The 15,020-nt window shown below is 43.3% G+C and overlaps 1 protein-coding gene across 2 annotated transcripts; it reads left to right on the forward strand.

Moving 5' to 3' along the window:
* Positions 1-2,819: 2,819 nt before the first annotated feature.
* CIDEA (cell death inducing DFFA like effector a) lies at positions 2,820-12,029 on the forward strand. Of its 2 annotated transcripts, XM_065753573.1 has the most exons (6): positions 2,820-2,902; positions 5,435-5,591; positions 6,728-6,874; positions 8,696-8,877; positions 11,273-11,422; positions 11,828-12,029. In XM_065753573.1, exons 1-5 carry the CDS (start codon positions 2,865-2,867, stop codon positions 11,403-11,405), a joined length of 657 nt encoding a protein of 218 aa, XP_065609645.1. In that variant the 5' UTR covers positions 2,820-2,864; the 3' UTR covers positions 11,406-11,422; positions 11,828-12,029. The 2 variants fall into 2 exon arrangements, with proteins under 2 accessions (XP_065609645.1, XP_065609644.1); XM_065753572.1 differs by having other exon boundaries at positions 11,273-12,029.
* The last annotated feature ends 2,991 nt before the right edge of the window (positions 12,030-15,020 follow it).

Below are 15,020 nucleotides of genomic sequence, written 5' to 3' on the forward strand. Positions count from 1 at the left end.
CCATCATATAGCTCCCCATGAGTCAGCTTTCAGCCAAATGCTGCCCACAGATATCTGCAGTTCATTCACATCCACAGTATTCCTAAGGGGGGCAGCGAAGGCAAAGCCCAACCTTCCAATGTTAGCACCCTGTCTAACTATAAAACACCCACATATAAGCATGTAGAAATAAATCAGAGCCAGGGGCAATTCAGGTAGGAGTCCACTGAATAGTAAAAGCAGTTTAGAAATTAATATGGATATTTTGTGTACGCAGTGGAGAATAGAACGCTGGGTCTGCATGAAAGCAAATAAGAAAGAATTAAGTTTACTTGAGGGCAGCTTCAGGAGCACTTCATGCAGAAATCAGACCAAAGCAAGCTTAGCAAAAGCAGGAAAGGGCTGAAAGTCTGCACAAAAGGTCAGCTTCTGCAAATCTAAGCTGACCCTTGTAATCTGCTACCTTTGTTCCTAAAGCTGCTGTAAACACATCTGTTCACTTCTTGCACTCCTCTCTCAGACCAAGGTTGGTAGGACACAGAAACACCATATTCTGCACTGATCTCACTCACATTATTTACCAGAGCTTTGAGAAATAGAAGAAATGTCCAAATTGATCCTCAGGCTCCCGATTTGTCCCTTGTGTCATCTGAATGCTTCCCAAAGCAACGTTTGTGTCTGACTGACTGCACACCTCCAGCAGGCAACTGATCCTCACAGCTAAAAGCCCTCCCAGCCAATACATTTCCTAATGTGTCGCTTTATTCTCCATTCCTATGGGTTAATCTGCAATACCCACTGTGCTTCACAGTGCTCACTGACATGACTGAAGCCTGTGATTCACCTGCCTGTGCCCTCCTCCTGTTTCCTGGACTGTACAGCCCACACACCACACTTTCTGGATCTCTGATCACTCCTGTTTTCCTCTGAGCCTGTTGTGATGTCAACTCTTTTCTTGAAAACCTGCTCTGATATTACATGTTCACCAGCATGCCCAGAGAGGTGGTGGATGCCCCATCTCTGGAGATGAGCAAGGTCAGGCTGGACGGGCTCTGAGCAACCTGATCTGCTGTAGGTGTCCGTTTGTTACAAGGCAGTTGGATTACATGGCCTTTTAGGTTCCCTTCCAACTCTAAGGATTCTATGATTCCATGAACTTGCTGCTGGTAAAACATGACACATACAGACTTCTCTCATAACTATACGATTACTGTGGGAAGTGGGTTAAGCAAACTTGTTCAACTTGAACCAGGGCGGACAGGTGAGATGCATGGCGTCACCTGCTGCACCCAGCCAAGGGGCAGCCAGGCAGAAATGCAGTCAGTGGGATCGATCAGCACAATTACTTATTGAGCTCCACCTCCAGTGTTCACTCCCTTCATTCTAGCCATGTACTTCGTCCCCTGTGTGATTAATGTTTACAGTGAAGGCTGAAGCACAACCTTGCTGAGTATTTTGGTCTCCTTACCTCAGCTTATGATTAGTTGGTTTTCTCTCCCACTAAAACAGTGGGATGATTCTGTTTTGGTTTTCCTTACAGCTAGTGTTCCTATACTGAATATTATCTCACTGTGTTTATTTTTAACAAGATCTTTTTTTTTTTTTCCCTTGGCCTACCATTCTCAATTTAATCCTTTTCACTAGACAGAAACAAATCCGAATCTTGTTTTAGATAAGGTAGTTATTTCCTCTAAATTCTGTACCACAGAGTTATACCCAACATACTGCAGCTGTGCCAGTGCCTCATCACCCTCTGAGTTTCCTGAATGTCTGAATTTCCTCTCAGTATCTAATCTAAGCAACATGTATTAGAGAACAGGAAAAGAAGGGGTTAACACTGGAGAAGGATACCCTCACACCTGCAAGTCCTAAGCAGCCTGAGAATGAAGAGATAAAAGCCTGAGGTCAGTTATCAGAAGGCTGTTGGTCTGAGCTTTGCTATGGGATGGGGATGTTTGCTCCTTCTGGGATAGGAAGAGATGCTTAAAAAAAAAAAAAGACAACTAAAGCAAGCAAAGCAGACAATTTGCCCTGGGTTAAAAGGTTTGTTTTCTTTTATAGCTGATAAGGCTTCCAAAGCTGAAGCTTAAGGACATCCAGCCAGACCTGGCTGAGTGCTGAAAGAAGACTGGAAAACGAGGAAATATCATGAGTGGTGGTTCTGTGCTGCACAGGTTGGGCCAGAGAGTGATCCTGGCCCCTGGGTGAACTGGCTGGACCTGGAGCCCTTCGGATTGTCACCCCTGATGGCCAGTAATGGGGAGCTGCTGGGCTGTGTGCTAGCCCTGCATTGTGTAGCACCAGCTCTGAGGATCCTATGCTTGGGTTTTATCCGTGTGGTTTCAGAGCTGAGAAATACTGCATCTGTGCCCATAGGCCAACATAAAAAGGAAATAGTGCACCTGAACCTTGCTGCAAGCACAAGTTGCTGCTTCTTGGTTGCAGGAAGGTTAAATGCCTACACTGAAGCCACTATATACATTAATCCAAGCTGTAAGCTTATTCCCAGGCTCTAAAATCAGAAGCCGAAACACTTTAATCTGTTGATTTGCTCTTAATGCTTAAAGGCTTCAAATGAGATCGGCTCCTGCCGTCGCTCTATTAGCTGTCATTCAGTCGTACGCCAAATAAGAAATCGCTCCCATTTTTTTTCCCCCTAGGTAAGCCTTAAGGAGAAACACCTTCCATCTCCGCTGCTTCGCTTTGCATCCACCGGTACAACGCACCAACCCGACGGCCGTCAACCCAGCGCGGAGCTCCGCGCGTCCCGGTCTCCCGTTCCCCCCCCCGGGGCCGCCCCTGGGCCGGGCGGGGGGGCGGAGCTGCACGGCTCCCGCTTAAGTGCGGCGGCGGGCGCTGCCCCGCGGAGCGGTCGCGGTGGGGCCATGGAGGTGGCGAGGGACTGCGTGGGCTCGGTGCTGCGGTGAGTGGGTGTGTGCGGGGCGGCTGCTCAGCAGGCGTGTTTTATAGCGCGTCCCGAAGGGCAGCGGCGCCGCGTCTGTGTTGGGGTTTCAGGTGTGCTGCGTAGGGCGAGGTCCGGTGCCGTGCCTCGCAAGCCCCCTTTAGGAATAGCCCCCTCTTCTGGGATCTCTTTAGGCGGAGAAACCGGCTGTCGTGTGGTATAAGTCAAGGTCTCCTGTCTGATTTCTGGCTCGGGTTTTTTTTTTTTTGGCTTTGCTGATGCTGTCACCGGCATTTGTCTGTGAACTCTAACCCACAAATCAGGCTGTGCCTTATCCTGAAGCCGCGCGTGTTGTGCAACGACAGTCCGAACCCGAAGACCATTGCACCACGTTCTTAGACAAACACACGAGGTATATTGCAAACAGAGATAACAAGTGAAATTAGCGTCCGGGGCTCAGAGCAGGCTTTAATCCCCGGCTTTGCCACCGAAAAGCACGAATTTGTCTGTCTCATCAGCCCTGATGCCGCACTGAGTGCTTGGGGCAGTCTGTAGGACTCTCTTGAGCTGGGTGCAGTTCTGCAGGACCAACTGGGTAATGCTGGAGCACACAGGGTGAAATGAAACAGCGTCGATGCTGAAGAGCTACCAGAGTCTCAGATTGCTGTTAGGTGGCAGTCTGGAGCTAAAATCAAATCCTGGTTTATTAAACCTTTTTTTTTCTGACTTCTTTCCTCTGATAGAACTACATGTCAGTGGGAGGTCATTCATGGTTCTTGAGCTCTGAGAAAGGCTCTTCAGAGCTACAACCATGGCATGTATGCTGGTGCCTTGGATGAACCCTTGCTGCTAAAAGAGCTCAGGTCCCCCATGAGCTATGTTCCCAGTGCTCTTCCTTCTGCATCAGGATGTGCAACTTGACTTTTTTCCTTATGCTTTGTCTGCTATGAATAATAACAGGGTTTAAGTAATGAAAAAGAACAGAACTGGTATTCACAAAAAGCTGTCTTGGCAGTACTCTATATGTATTACTCAAGCAACTATTTACACATTAGTTTTCAAATGCGTGAAAAGAGGCTGTGCATGCTAGCACTGGAAGTGTTGCCTCTTGAATCTTGAGCATTGCACTTTCAGCATGTAAGTGCCCAGCAACACAGTGATAGATGAGCACACATTTACTCAAGTAGAAGTCTGGAGTGATTCAGGATGGGAGCCTGGCAGGGTGGTTGAGGCACAGCTCATGGAGTCAGTGCAGAGATTAACACACACCCTCTCCTAGCACATTTTCCTTCTACGGAGAGGAAGTTAATGCCATCATCAGGGCTATGTTGTCATCTTGTCTTCCTTCCATATTCATTTTTCGGGAGGGAAACACATAGCTTTTTAATGTAGTTCCTAAAATCCTTACTGAGTGCTCACACATACCTGCTCTGTTATGCCTTGTGTATATTTGGTGAAAGCCAGAGGATAGAGTGCTTGGACAGTACCACCCAGAAACCATGGTTCAGCTAGAAATAACACTTGAACATCACCTTCCTTTAAAAATAAGAGCTCCAGTAATGCTGATTTTTTTTTTTTTTTGAGGAAAATAAACACCTTAACACCAATGGTGTTTCAGTGACTAACATGTCACTGAAATGCGGAAATGAAACTTGCCAGCCCAAATGGCAGGTAACACCAGGATCCAGTGATGTGCAGAAGAAAAGTAGTATCCCAAAGACTTGTGGAGCAGTGGTTTAGAATGAGAGCAAGAAATACATTAATGACTGAAGCTCTCACTAACTAGTCACCAAGTATCCCAAAAGTCTGCCTAAAAACCAGATGAGAGATGTGGGAAAGGCACGTTCTCTGCTGGAAATCAGTTTTCCAGGTGGCCGTTTTTGACACTGAGTTCTTCAAGCCTCTGTGATAGCCTGCTCCAATACTGTCTATTTCTTTTCTTTAATCTTCATTTTCATTGCCACTGATACATAAGGGCATGAATAAGTGTTATTTTTATATTTTCAAAGCTAAATGAAGTTCTGTCATCCGTAGGTATTTATAAATGTCCTTGTAATTTGTGAGTCAAGTATAACTATCGGGAAGTTCCACTTGAATTCCAGCTTTAGGTGTTTTGAATATGGCTAATATGTTCAGACTTCATAAATCAAACTCTTGAGTAGTTGGTCTTGAGTACCATCTGAGTGTTTATCTTGAAGGTAAATAGGATGGTGGCTGAACACAGTAAGAGCCGCTGCCTTTCTCATTCACTGTTGGTGTTAAAACCTTTTGACCTTGCTGCAATCTTGACACCAGCTGAACTGAGCAGCAACTTGGCCCACATCTGCTCAAAATGTTTTTCGTTGGAGAAGTGTTTTCAAATGTCACTGGCAAGAGAGGGTTCAGAGACAACTGTCTATAGGACTGTGTAATATTTGATTTTGAAAGCAAGCTCCACAAGTGGGCTGTGATCTCTGAATTGGTCATTTAATGTGCTTATGTTCTGAACTCAACAGTCCTTCTAACAGTACTTGCCGTATTCCTATAACTACACTGAATTTTTATTTATCTTAGATCTTTGGTATCCATGGGAGCATCTATGGGAGCAGTAACAAAACAGACCCTGTTCCCTCCTCTCATGCCTGCAGGGAGACCTTTCCGTGTGTCAAATGCCTCCAGAAGCAGCCGGAAAGGAATTGTTGCAAGCAGCCTGCAAGAACTCATCAGCAAGGTACAGCAAACATTCCACTCTGACTGAAATGTGTACTAAAGTACAGTATTCTGGGAAGGCAGCCCACAGACCTGTGTTCTTCTAAGTACTGCTAGAGGGTAAGTTCAGGAGAATACAGCAGATAAGCAATCTAAGTATTAAAAGGACAGGAAAAAATCTGTTCAACATTTTCATTAATGAAGTTGATGAGGGGATAGAGTCCACCCTCAGCAAGTTTGCTGACGATACAAAACTGGGAGGAAGGACTGACGTGCTGGAAGGCTGTGCTGCCATTCAGTGAGACCCGGACAGGCTAGAGAGTTGGGCAAAAAAGGAGATGAGGTTTAATGAGAGTAAGTGTAGAGTCTTGAACCCAGGGAGGAACTGCATGCACCAGTACAGGCTGGGGTATGACCTGCTGGAGAGGAGCTCTGAGGAGAGGGACCTGGGTGTCCTGGTGGATAACAGGCTGGCCATGAGCCAGCAGTGTGCCCTGGTGGCCAAGAAGGCCAATGGGATCCTGGGGTGCATTAAAAAGAGCATGGCCAGCAGGTCAAGGGAGGTGATCCTCCCCCTCTACTCTGCCCTGGTGAGGCTTCACCTGGAGTACTGTGTTCAATTCTGGGCTCTCTGGTATAAAAAAGACTGGAATCTCCTCAAGAGTCCAGCAGAGTGCTATAAAGATGATAAAGGGAGTGGAACACCTCCCTTATGCGGAGAGGCTGAGAGACCTGGGTCTGTTCAGCATTGAGAAAAGAAGACTCGGAGGGGATCTGATCCACATCTATAAATATCTAAGGAATAGGAGGCAAAGGGACGAGGCTGGACTCTTCTCAGCAGTGTGTGGTGATAGGATGAGGGGAAATGGCCACAAACTGAAGCATAGGAAGTTCCGCACAGATGTGTTTGGGAGCTTCTTCCCAGTGTAGTGACAGAGCAGTGGCACAGCTGCACAGAGAGGTGGTGGAGTCTCCTTCTCTGGAGACGTTCCAGACCCGCCTGGACGCCTACCTGTGCAGCCTGGGCTAGGGAGCTGCTTTGGGGGTTGGACTCCGTGATCTCTGGAGGTCCCTTCCAACCCCTACAATTCTGTGATTCTGTGGTCCCAATGATGGGGCTACCTTTTGAATTCTATCATCTGCTGGGTTTTTTTGCAGACTTTAGAAGCCTTCCTTATCACTGCTGGTATGGTTACTTTGGTTTTGGAAGAGGATGGCACAGTTGTGGACACAGAAGAATTTTTTCAGTCCCTGGATGACAACACACACTTCATGGTTCTAGAGAAAGGACAGAAGTGGACACAGGTAAGTGTTTACTGTCTCCTCCAACTTGAATAGAAGTGGATGGGAAGAGGTCTGTGGCTCTCAAATTCCTTGGGAATAGGAGAGAAGGGGAAGAAAACTTTCCCTAAAGAAGGGAAGGTACCAATTCCTTGTTAGTCCTTTCTGGATGAGAAATTGGCTCCATTTGTTGTCTCTTGCTTGGACATAAATTGTTGACAAGGATCTGTCATGAACTGAAATGTTACATCTGGAAAAAATATATAGGTGAAATCTCTCATTTTCAGAGAGTTGCAGGAATAAATTAATTCTTGAGCTGTTCTGTAACACAAGCAATAAAGACTTTGATTGCCTTAAGCTAAAAAATAACTCTGAAGTTAATTTTAGAAGAGGAAAATACCCAAATTAAGCAGTATAAAACAAGTTTTGCCTTGTTTGCAATAAGAACTTAGGGAAGATGAGAAATATACCTGTTTTTAATCTTGCAAATAGCTAAATGTTGTCATCAGAACCTACCATTGGTCTTTATGCTTTGAGATATTTTAAGAACTATTAAGACTGCCTAGCTTTAGTTTTCTAAAAGTATGCACACTGTTTCCAGTGCGGTGAAGGAGTAGTCTACATGTACATTAATAAGATAGTCACACTCCCAGCTGTCTTCACTGAAATAGTTGTTACTAGAAAGCTAGTATCAAAATTTCTTTTACCAGGTGCAGAACTAACTCAGATGTAAGCAGGCTTACTATTTATTTGTATGTGCATGGTTCAGTTGTGTGGCCCCATTGTTTGGGCTGTTGCAGCGTGGGCAGGTTGTGTGGGCAGTTTCCCCAAGGAATCTCACTGAATTATCAATCTGCCACATCTGGTCTTCAGCTCCAATGGCACAAAAGGAGTTGCAACCAGAGTGTGTCTCCACCTTGCTCCTTTCTCCTCTGCCTTACGTCCTGTTTGGCATGGCAGTAGGACAAGTATAAGTGCTGCCTCTCTTCAGGTGTCATCTGGACGGTAGCACAAACTCTGTTGTGCTTTATCCAGATGTTTTGTGTGCTCTTGGAGATGAATATATGCTGTCAAGCACACCCAACGGTGTGTACAAAACTTCTGTTGATGAGATTCCAGTTGCTGGGAGCTCAGAAGTAATCGAAGTAAACAAGGCATAAAATTGCTAGCTAATGATATACTATAGTGTTTGAGTTAGAATAACTTATCATGGTGCTGTCAGAGCACTGGTGTGACAAGTATAAAAAGTCCCAGTCTTACACAACATTATTGCTTCATACAGCAGTCATAAGGCAGATTGGCAGCTGTTAGGATATGAACCTTGAACCAAGTGTGCTAAGCAGGGTAACCCATGTATCCACTAGATGTCTCTATAAATATGGGTCTTGCTTACTGTTCTTCTTGAAGCAAATGACCCAATCCTGAAGGAGTACAAAGGCTACTTTCAGTAAGAGGACAGATTTCAGGTTGAAGATGACTTTTCATACTCAGTATTAAAACCTAGGCCTAATCTGTAATGGTCCCCTCTTACTGTTACTTCTTAAGCAAGAAGGAAAAGTGTTTTGAGACAGGATTTGAAATGAGGACTTGACTGTTCTCACAGAAAGTGAAGTTTTTATTTCACATGAGAAACACATACTCTCTGCAGCATCTCCAAGATTACTGATCGGTATTATTTGGTTGTAAATGAAAGGACCTAACATCCTGTTCACTTAGTGTCTTGATTGTTTTGACTAACTCTAAAGACTGGAGTGAGCAAGTTGCCTCCAAAGAACTGCACCATCAACAGTTCTTCCTATAGTTCCTTGGCTTATGGTATAAATTCTCTCTCTCTTTTTCAATTAGACAAGAAATGGAGTTGTCTCTGCAAGAGAAAAGAAGAAAATGGGAGTAGCTAACATCACGTTTGATCTGTACAAGTTGAACCCTAAGGATTTTATTGGCTGCTTAAATGTGAAGGCAACCTTCTATGAGATCTACTCAGTGTCATATGACATCAAGTGTATGGGAGCAAAAAGTATATTGCGGTAAGTATGCTCCCATCACTGATCAGGCATAGGCATTAATGAAACATCTGTTTGGTTTTCAGTTCTATGAACCCAGTATATTTATAGACCTAGTATTTATTTTTTTATTAATTCTTACATCTGACCAATATGCTGAATCTTCCTTTAATAGCTGTCCTGTATAGATAACGCTGTTCTCCTGAGAGAATTTCCCTGGATTTCATTGTCTTGTTTAAAGAATGCAGGGTGCTGAAGAATGCCCCAAATTGGTGGAGAACATCAATGAGATAAAATAAGAGGAGAACTGGAGATCTGACGGCAGAGGTCTTAAATCTGGCTGCCAAATTCACCTCTAAGAAAGCCTAGCAAGGGCCACTGAATTCCACAGGACCAAGCTGTACTGGATTGTAGGTTTCCTAAAACAGGCTGTTGGGAAACACCATCTCATGAAAGTGCAGAATAATAACACCTTGTCCCTGTCTACTGCTACTGCTTTCAACTGTGGAAGTCAGTGCCATCTCAAAACCAGCTGCCCTGATTGAAGAAAACTTCCTGACTTCAGACTCCTTCACAGAGATACTGTACCTTGATCTGGACAGCTGTTTAAGCAACAGCCCTGAATTTCCCTTCCTGACCCATTTCATTCTGGCTAAGGTGCAAGAATGTAGTTTACTGCATTTTCTTACTTGAGGACCAAATCTACTCTGTACAGAGTAAATTACATGCCTGTAAGCTAAGTTTTTACTTGACCTAAACAACATGTTGTCTTAGTATGAAGTCTTGAAATAGTCTTCAGACTTGGTGATGCAGATACTAAGCACTATGCTTGTTTTAATCTTGTTCCATGCCTCAGACCTCTGCCACTCTGCTTAGGTGATCCCTTGCTTAATCCTTCAGGCTACAGTCCTGTGTGACTGTGGATGAGGCTGCAGCAGTGACTGTCCAGCTGCACACTACACCCACCTATAGTACTTCTTTTATTAGTCTCTTTAAATTAAAGATCTATCCTCAAGCAGTTGCACTCCTGCAGTTTCAGTGTTTGTCAGCCTCTTGAGCCAGAACAAACTCCTGATTTCTGGCTGTTATGGAGATGAGTATCAGCACTAGAACTTGCACTGTCAAGGAGAATTTTAAGTGACAGTTCTGCCTTGCTGCCAACACAGTGCAGCTGGTGAGAAAGAAGTGGTGCTGGCAATCGGCTGAAATAGCTCTGAAATTCTTCTAGAAGCACTGTTGTATTACAAAGAGCTGAAGGGGAAGTGCCAGCATGAGAGTGGGAAAACAGTTCACTAGCAAGGAGCAAGGGGAGAAGAGAACCTGGAGTGCTCTCAAATACCGCAGTGAGTCAGCATCTCTCAACTGGCCATTTAAACAGGGGACACACGGTGTTCAATTCTCTATGTATTCTCTGCCACTGATTCTAAATTGCTAACTCTGCCCTCCCCGAGTCCACCTGTGGAGTGTGAGGGGAAAACAACTATAAAATACTGCAGTTGTTCATTGGTGGGAGGAGCTCAAAGCCTGCCAGATCTGTTTAGTGAGTTTCCCTTAAGAGTTTCTCCTGTCTTGTCCAACTGAAGGATCAGATATCCAATTCAACAAATAACTTCCTCCAGGGCTTAAGTGACAACTGGTCTCACATGCAAGTGACACGCTGCAGCTGCTCAAAAGCTTGGTACCAGGTGCAGCTTTCTTTGTGACTTGATTGTATGGCCCTTTTGCATGCAGTGCTTTGTGGAGGGAAGGACATGTCAACATAGCATATGTGTGGGAAGCACAGGAAAGGATATGCTGTTCTTTAAAGGCTTCCCAGAATCTATGTACCCTGTGTAATCAACAATTGTGAAGTATTTGATTTTGACTGTAAGCCTTTCCACACACTGCAAAAAAAAAAAAAAAAAAAAAAAAAAAGACCCCTGAATTTATAAGATAACTTTCTGCTCTCTGCTAAAGCTCAAAGGATAAGTAAATTGCAGTTGTGAACCCTCTTGCTTGTTCACTTAGACCAGAATTCAGAAAATCTTCCCCTTAGTTCCCCTAGAAGGGGAACACTGGTCTCATTGTGGCACCTTCAGAAACCAATCCTCTTCTAATTTTGGTGTAGTTCTGGTTCTTGGATACTTCTGTGGTGCACCTGTAGTTTGAGTGATGGCTTTCCAGAAGGCCTAACAGGATGACAGACTGATTAGTTAAATGTGTTTTCTGGTTCTGCCCAAGTGTACAACACATCAACAATTTTCGGTCAGTTAGTGCCCATGGAAGTACTTGCTGTAAAGAATGTATTAACTCAGAACTGAAGAGGAATAAGCAAATTCTTAAATGTATCTACCTAATTCATCTGTAAGGTGCTGTAGATGGGAGAGGTTTGGGCTATGTTTCCCTGTTCACTTTTTTTAACAAATGGCTTTTCTTCTAGGAAGGTGCTTCAGATAATATCCCATGTAGCACAAATAACTGGACAGTTTCTTCTCTATACTGGAACATACATGTTGCATTTGATGGGTGAATGTGATGAAGATGGCACCTGTACAAGATCACAGCACAAGTAGAGACCACAACAGCACTTCTGATACTGGATCCTTTTGTTTAAGGACACGCTCTTGCCCAGATTTGGTTGTAATGATGTTTTAGTAGAGATATATATATATCCACTAAGGTGAACTAACATTTTTCCCATTTGGGAATGCTTGTAGGCCTTAGTTGTAAAATAAGTGTTTGGTGTTCATGGGCTCTTAACACAGCAAAAACATGGGTGCCTAATGACCGAGAAATGGGCAAAAGAAGAAGAGAGGGAAAATTTTTACCCCAGCAACTCAGTAGAAAATAAGATTATTTGGAAACATGCATGCTTTGTAACCAGTGGATCATTTCCTTGCACTGATCAAAACATGGTTTGTTTTCTTTATGGCTGTCTACTTGCCTTCTGAACAGACAGGGCTGTCCTTGTTCTTTTGGTTTTGATCCTTAACACTGTATTAGTGTCCAGCTGGCACTGGGGTACAAAAGGCTGAAGTGTACTTATTTACTATTTCTAAAAATGGAAATAATACAATGCAACTGAATACTGGTTCAGTGACTGAACACTCTCATGAAGTCTCATTCTACAAAGTGCAACTACTATGCAGGAGCTTAAAATTTAGCCTTAGTTCCTGTAAAAAGAAAAAAAAAGTAAACATTTTGTATAACTGCTTGTATTGTTCTTCAACTCTGTAGAAAGTTCTGGTTAATATAGTTTATACCAGTTGAAGAACAGCGTATCTTTTTAATCTGCTTGATGTCCCATTCTGCCTGAAGGCACTGAACAACTTGCCATAGAGTTATCCATATGGCTTGCAGAAAACCTCCTGGAGATTCCTTCAGGGCTTAAACCTCCAATTCTGTGATTTTTGCTCTTCATCTACGCATGTAGAAGATGCTACATCCCAAGCTGTACTCGAAATGTTGAATTTGGTTGCCCCTGTCTTCGAAGAGAACAGCAGGACACTATCTACTGTGTGGTGTATACTCAAAACTGGGTATTTGCAGTCTTAGTCTCTGAAGGCAAAGTATATTGAAGGACAAAGTTTTTCACCTTCAGATATAATTGTCCAGAAAGCTTTATACAGTTTAGTGAACTGTTAGTGTGAGTGGTTTTTGGAAAGGATCTTTTTGACTGTGAAGACAAAGGAGAAAACAAGTAGTGGTAGGCATTTGTGACAAAACACAGACACTATTGTTGAAGGGGAAAAGTTCAGTGCCTGTTGTTCCTAAGTGTGGCTTCTGAGGTTTTTACTTGCTTTCTTATGATGAATTTGAATAAGTTACATTCTTAAGATTGAAAGGCCATTAAGGAGATAACATGCAGGTAAATATCATACCTGATCACAAAGTGCCACTCAAGAAGACAAGCTGTGATGACAGGGTGAACAGGAAGGATGGAAGGGAAAAAGTGGGAGTGAAAGGGACCAACACAGGCTCCATGGTGCTTGTCATGCTTCTGCTGAGACACACGTCCTTTAACCACATGCATCAAATGCACTGATTAGTTGGAAGAAAACCTGATGTGCTAAAAGGGGAACAGGTGGACTGGGATGACCAAGCATCATGTTTGGTGGGATCTATTTTGATGTGTGGACTGGATCTGTTCACTTCAGGTGTTAATAATACTGTATGTTGCTCATGTTTATCTGACAGCTTCACCTTCACATGCCTATTTTTGCCTTCCTTTTATGGATCTGATTTAACCAGCTGGAGCTGTGTTTTTCAAATCACTGTCGTGAAAAGCAGCCTAAAATCAATGTTGAAAGGACTAACAGACAGAAGTCTGCTAAGTCTGTACCTGTCTCTTCAGTAATGGTAGACATTACAAATAAGTAGACAGCTAAGAAAGAAATTGTGTAGCTTTTTTTCCCCCTGATTTGTTGTTTCCCATCCACTTCTGAATATTTTGCTGGGGGAGATAGGGGGTGGTGAGGCTTGCAGCTCCAGGCAAGGGGGAGGACTGATTTATTTTACTCATTTTTCCCATGGAAGAATGTCTGCACCTTGTAGCACTGTTAGATTTCCTTCAGAAGAAAACAGCAGGTAAAGAGAAAAAGATTTTTTAACATGAAGACTGTGTTGTTCTTTCCTCTACCCCTACCATGATTGTTACTGTGGTAACTGTTGCCCAGAGTTTTTCTACCCCTTATCAAGGAACTGCTCTTAACTGATGCAGTGCAGGGACTTTGTCATTAACCATTAACTCTTTCAGCTTTTACAGACAGTTTATTGCATTAAAACAAGCCCACCTCAAAGTAGTCTGCATATAATGTAATGCTTCTAGAAATATATATGTTGTTAATGGTGGAAGAACCAGTGTAGGAGGGAAAAAAAAAAGCAAAAAATATACTTGCAAAAGCTTTTGTGATACAGAAAGTTGAAGAGGCAGATGAATGCAGTATTGAACTGTGCAAGTCTGAACCATGTAGATTTCAAAGTCTGTCCTTCTAAAACCAGAGGCTGTTGTCACAGAGCTAACATTTCTTAGTTTCCAGTGGTATTACTGTAGAACTAAAAGGCAACTCAATATGAATTTGAAATGTTTTTAAGCAGCTGCTTTTTTGGCAGCCTAACGCTTAAGGTCGTGTGAGCTGTAGAGTCTCCATCCCGAGAACATCTCCATGTGGTTCAAAATGCAGACAGCCAAAGAAAGTAGCCTGACTTGGATATTTTCTCAAAGTGGGAGAAATGTCTTGGAAAGTTCAGAGTTTGTGAAATTGCTCCATTGTTTCTGAATCTGGATTTTGCCACAGATTTAATATTTAGAAGATATTTGCTGCTGTACCAAATACTTTCCAGAGATAGAAGTTTTGGCTTCTGGTCAAAGCCAGAGGAGTTTGTTTTTCTGAGTTGGAGACAGTTTTGTGTTTGTTTTACAGCTTGCTTAAGATGTGTGGCTTTTACTTTGTCTGTATGTGGTACACAGCAGAGGACAACACTGTCCAGCAGTGGACAGTGCTTAAAAAAAATCTAAAAGCACACGCTTTTCCCTGCCAGTATATGTAGAAGTGAAACTAGCTTTTCTACTTGATATTTCTAGCTTTTTTTTTTTTTTCTTTTTCCCCTGTCAGAGCCCAGTTAATCTGCACTTGTTACTGTTGCAGGCAAGGCTAGTAACGCTAAAATTTCAAAAAGCATGAAACGTTTCCTGCCTCCTTGCTTGCCCTGACCCTCTCCGCCTGTTGCTTTGCATCACTTACTAACAATGCACCAAGTCATGCTCTGTAGTTACCAAAAAAGGAATTTTCACTGAAGTACTGGATCTTGTTGACTCAGGCACTGCTCATGTTCTGGAGGCAAAACAGAGTTGCTCTTTTCCTGACTAGAATGAAGAATATAATAGCTTTATGTGTGTATATAACTTACTACTTAATTTCCTTCCTTTCACAAACTCACAGGGTGCTTTCTTGCGCCTTCCTATTCCTTCAGGAGAAATAGGATTACAAATTCTTCTGCCTGGGAGGAGGGGAAAAGGCAGGGTCTAAATTCCTTAGAGCATTAGGAATATGCTGTAGGAAACACCCCAAATCCCTTATCTGTAGGGAAGGGAGGGGTTAAAGAAAAACAGGACTTCGGGCTGGAGGCACAGTAGAGAGGTAGGCGTTAACTATTTAGGAAATGTGGGTAATTCTGAATGTGAAAGT

Source organism: Cyrtonyx montezumae, unplaced genomic scaffold (assembly GCF_038088225.1).
Source record: "Cyrtonyx montezumae isolate F1298 unplaced genomic scaffold, pur_monq_1.0 scaffold_8, whole genome shotgun sequence".
In the NCBI taxonomy this organism is placed as follows: Eukaryota; Metazoa; Chordata; class Aves; order Galliformes; family Odontophoridae; genus Cyrtonyx; species Cyrtonyx montezumae.

Bases quoted from the DNA above. Each gene is read 5' to 3' on its own strand.
- CIDEA (XM_065753572.1), top strand. From the start codon at position 2,865: ATGGAGGTGGCGAGGGACTGCGTGGGCTCGGTGCTGCG. The intron at 2,903-5,434 runs GTGAGTGGGTGT...TATTTATCTTAG, and splicing joins TGCGTGGGCTCGGTGCTGCG to ATCTTTGGTATCCATGGGAG. The intron at 6,875-8,695 runs GTAAGTGTTTAC...TTTTTCAATTAG, and splicing joins AAGGACAGAAGTGGACACAG to ACAAGAAATGGAGTTGTCTC.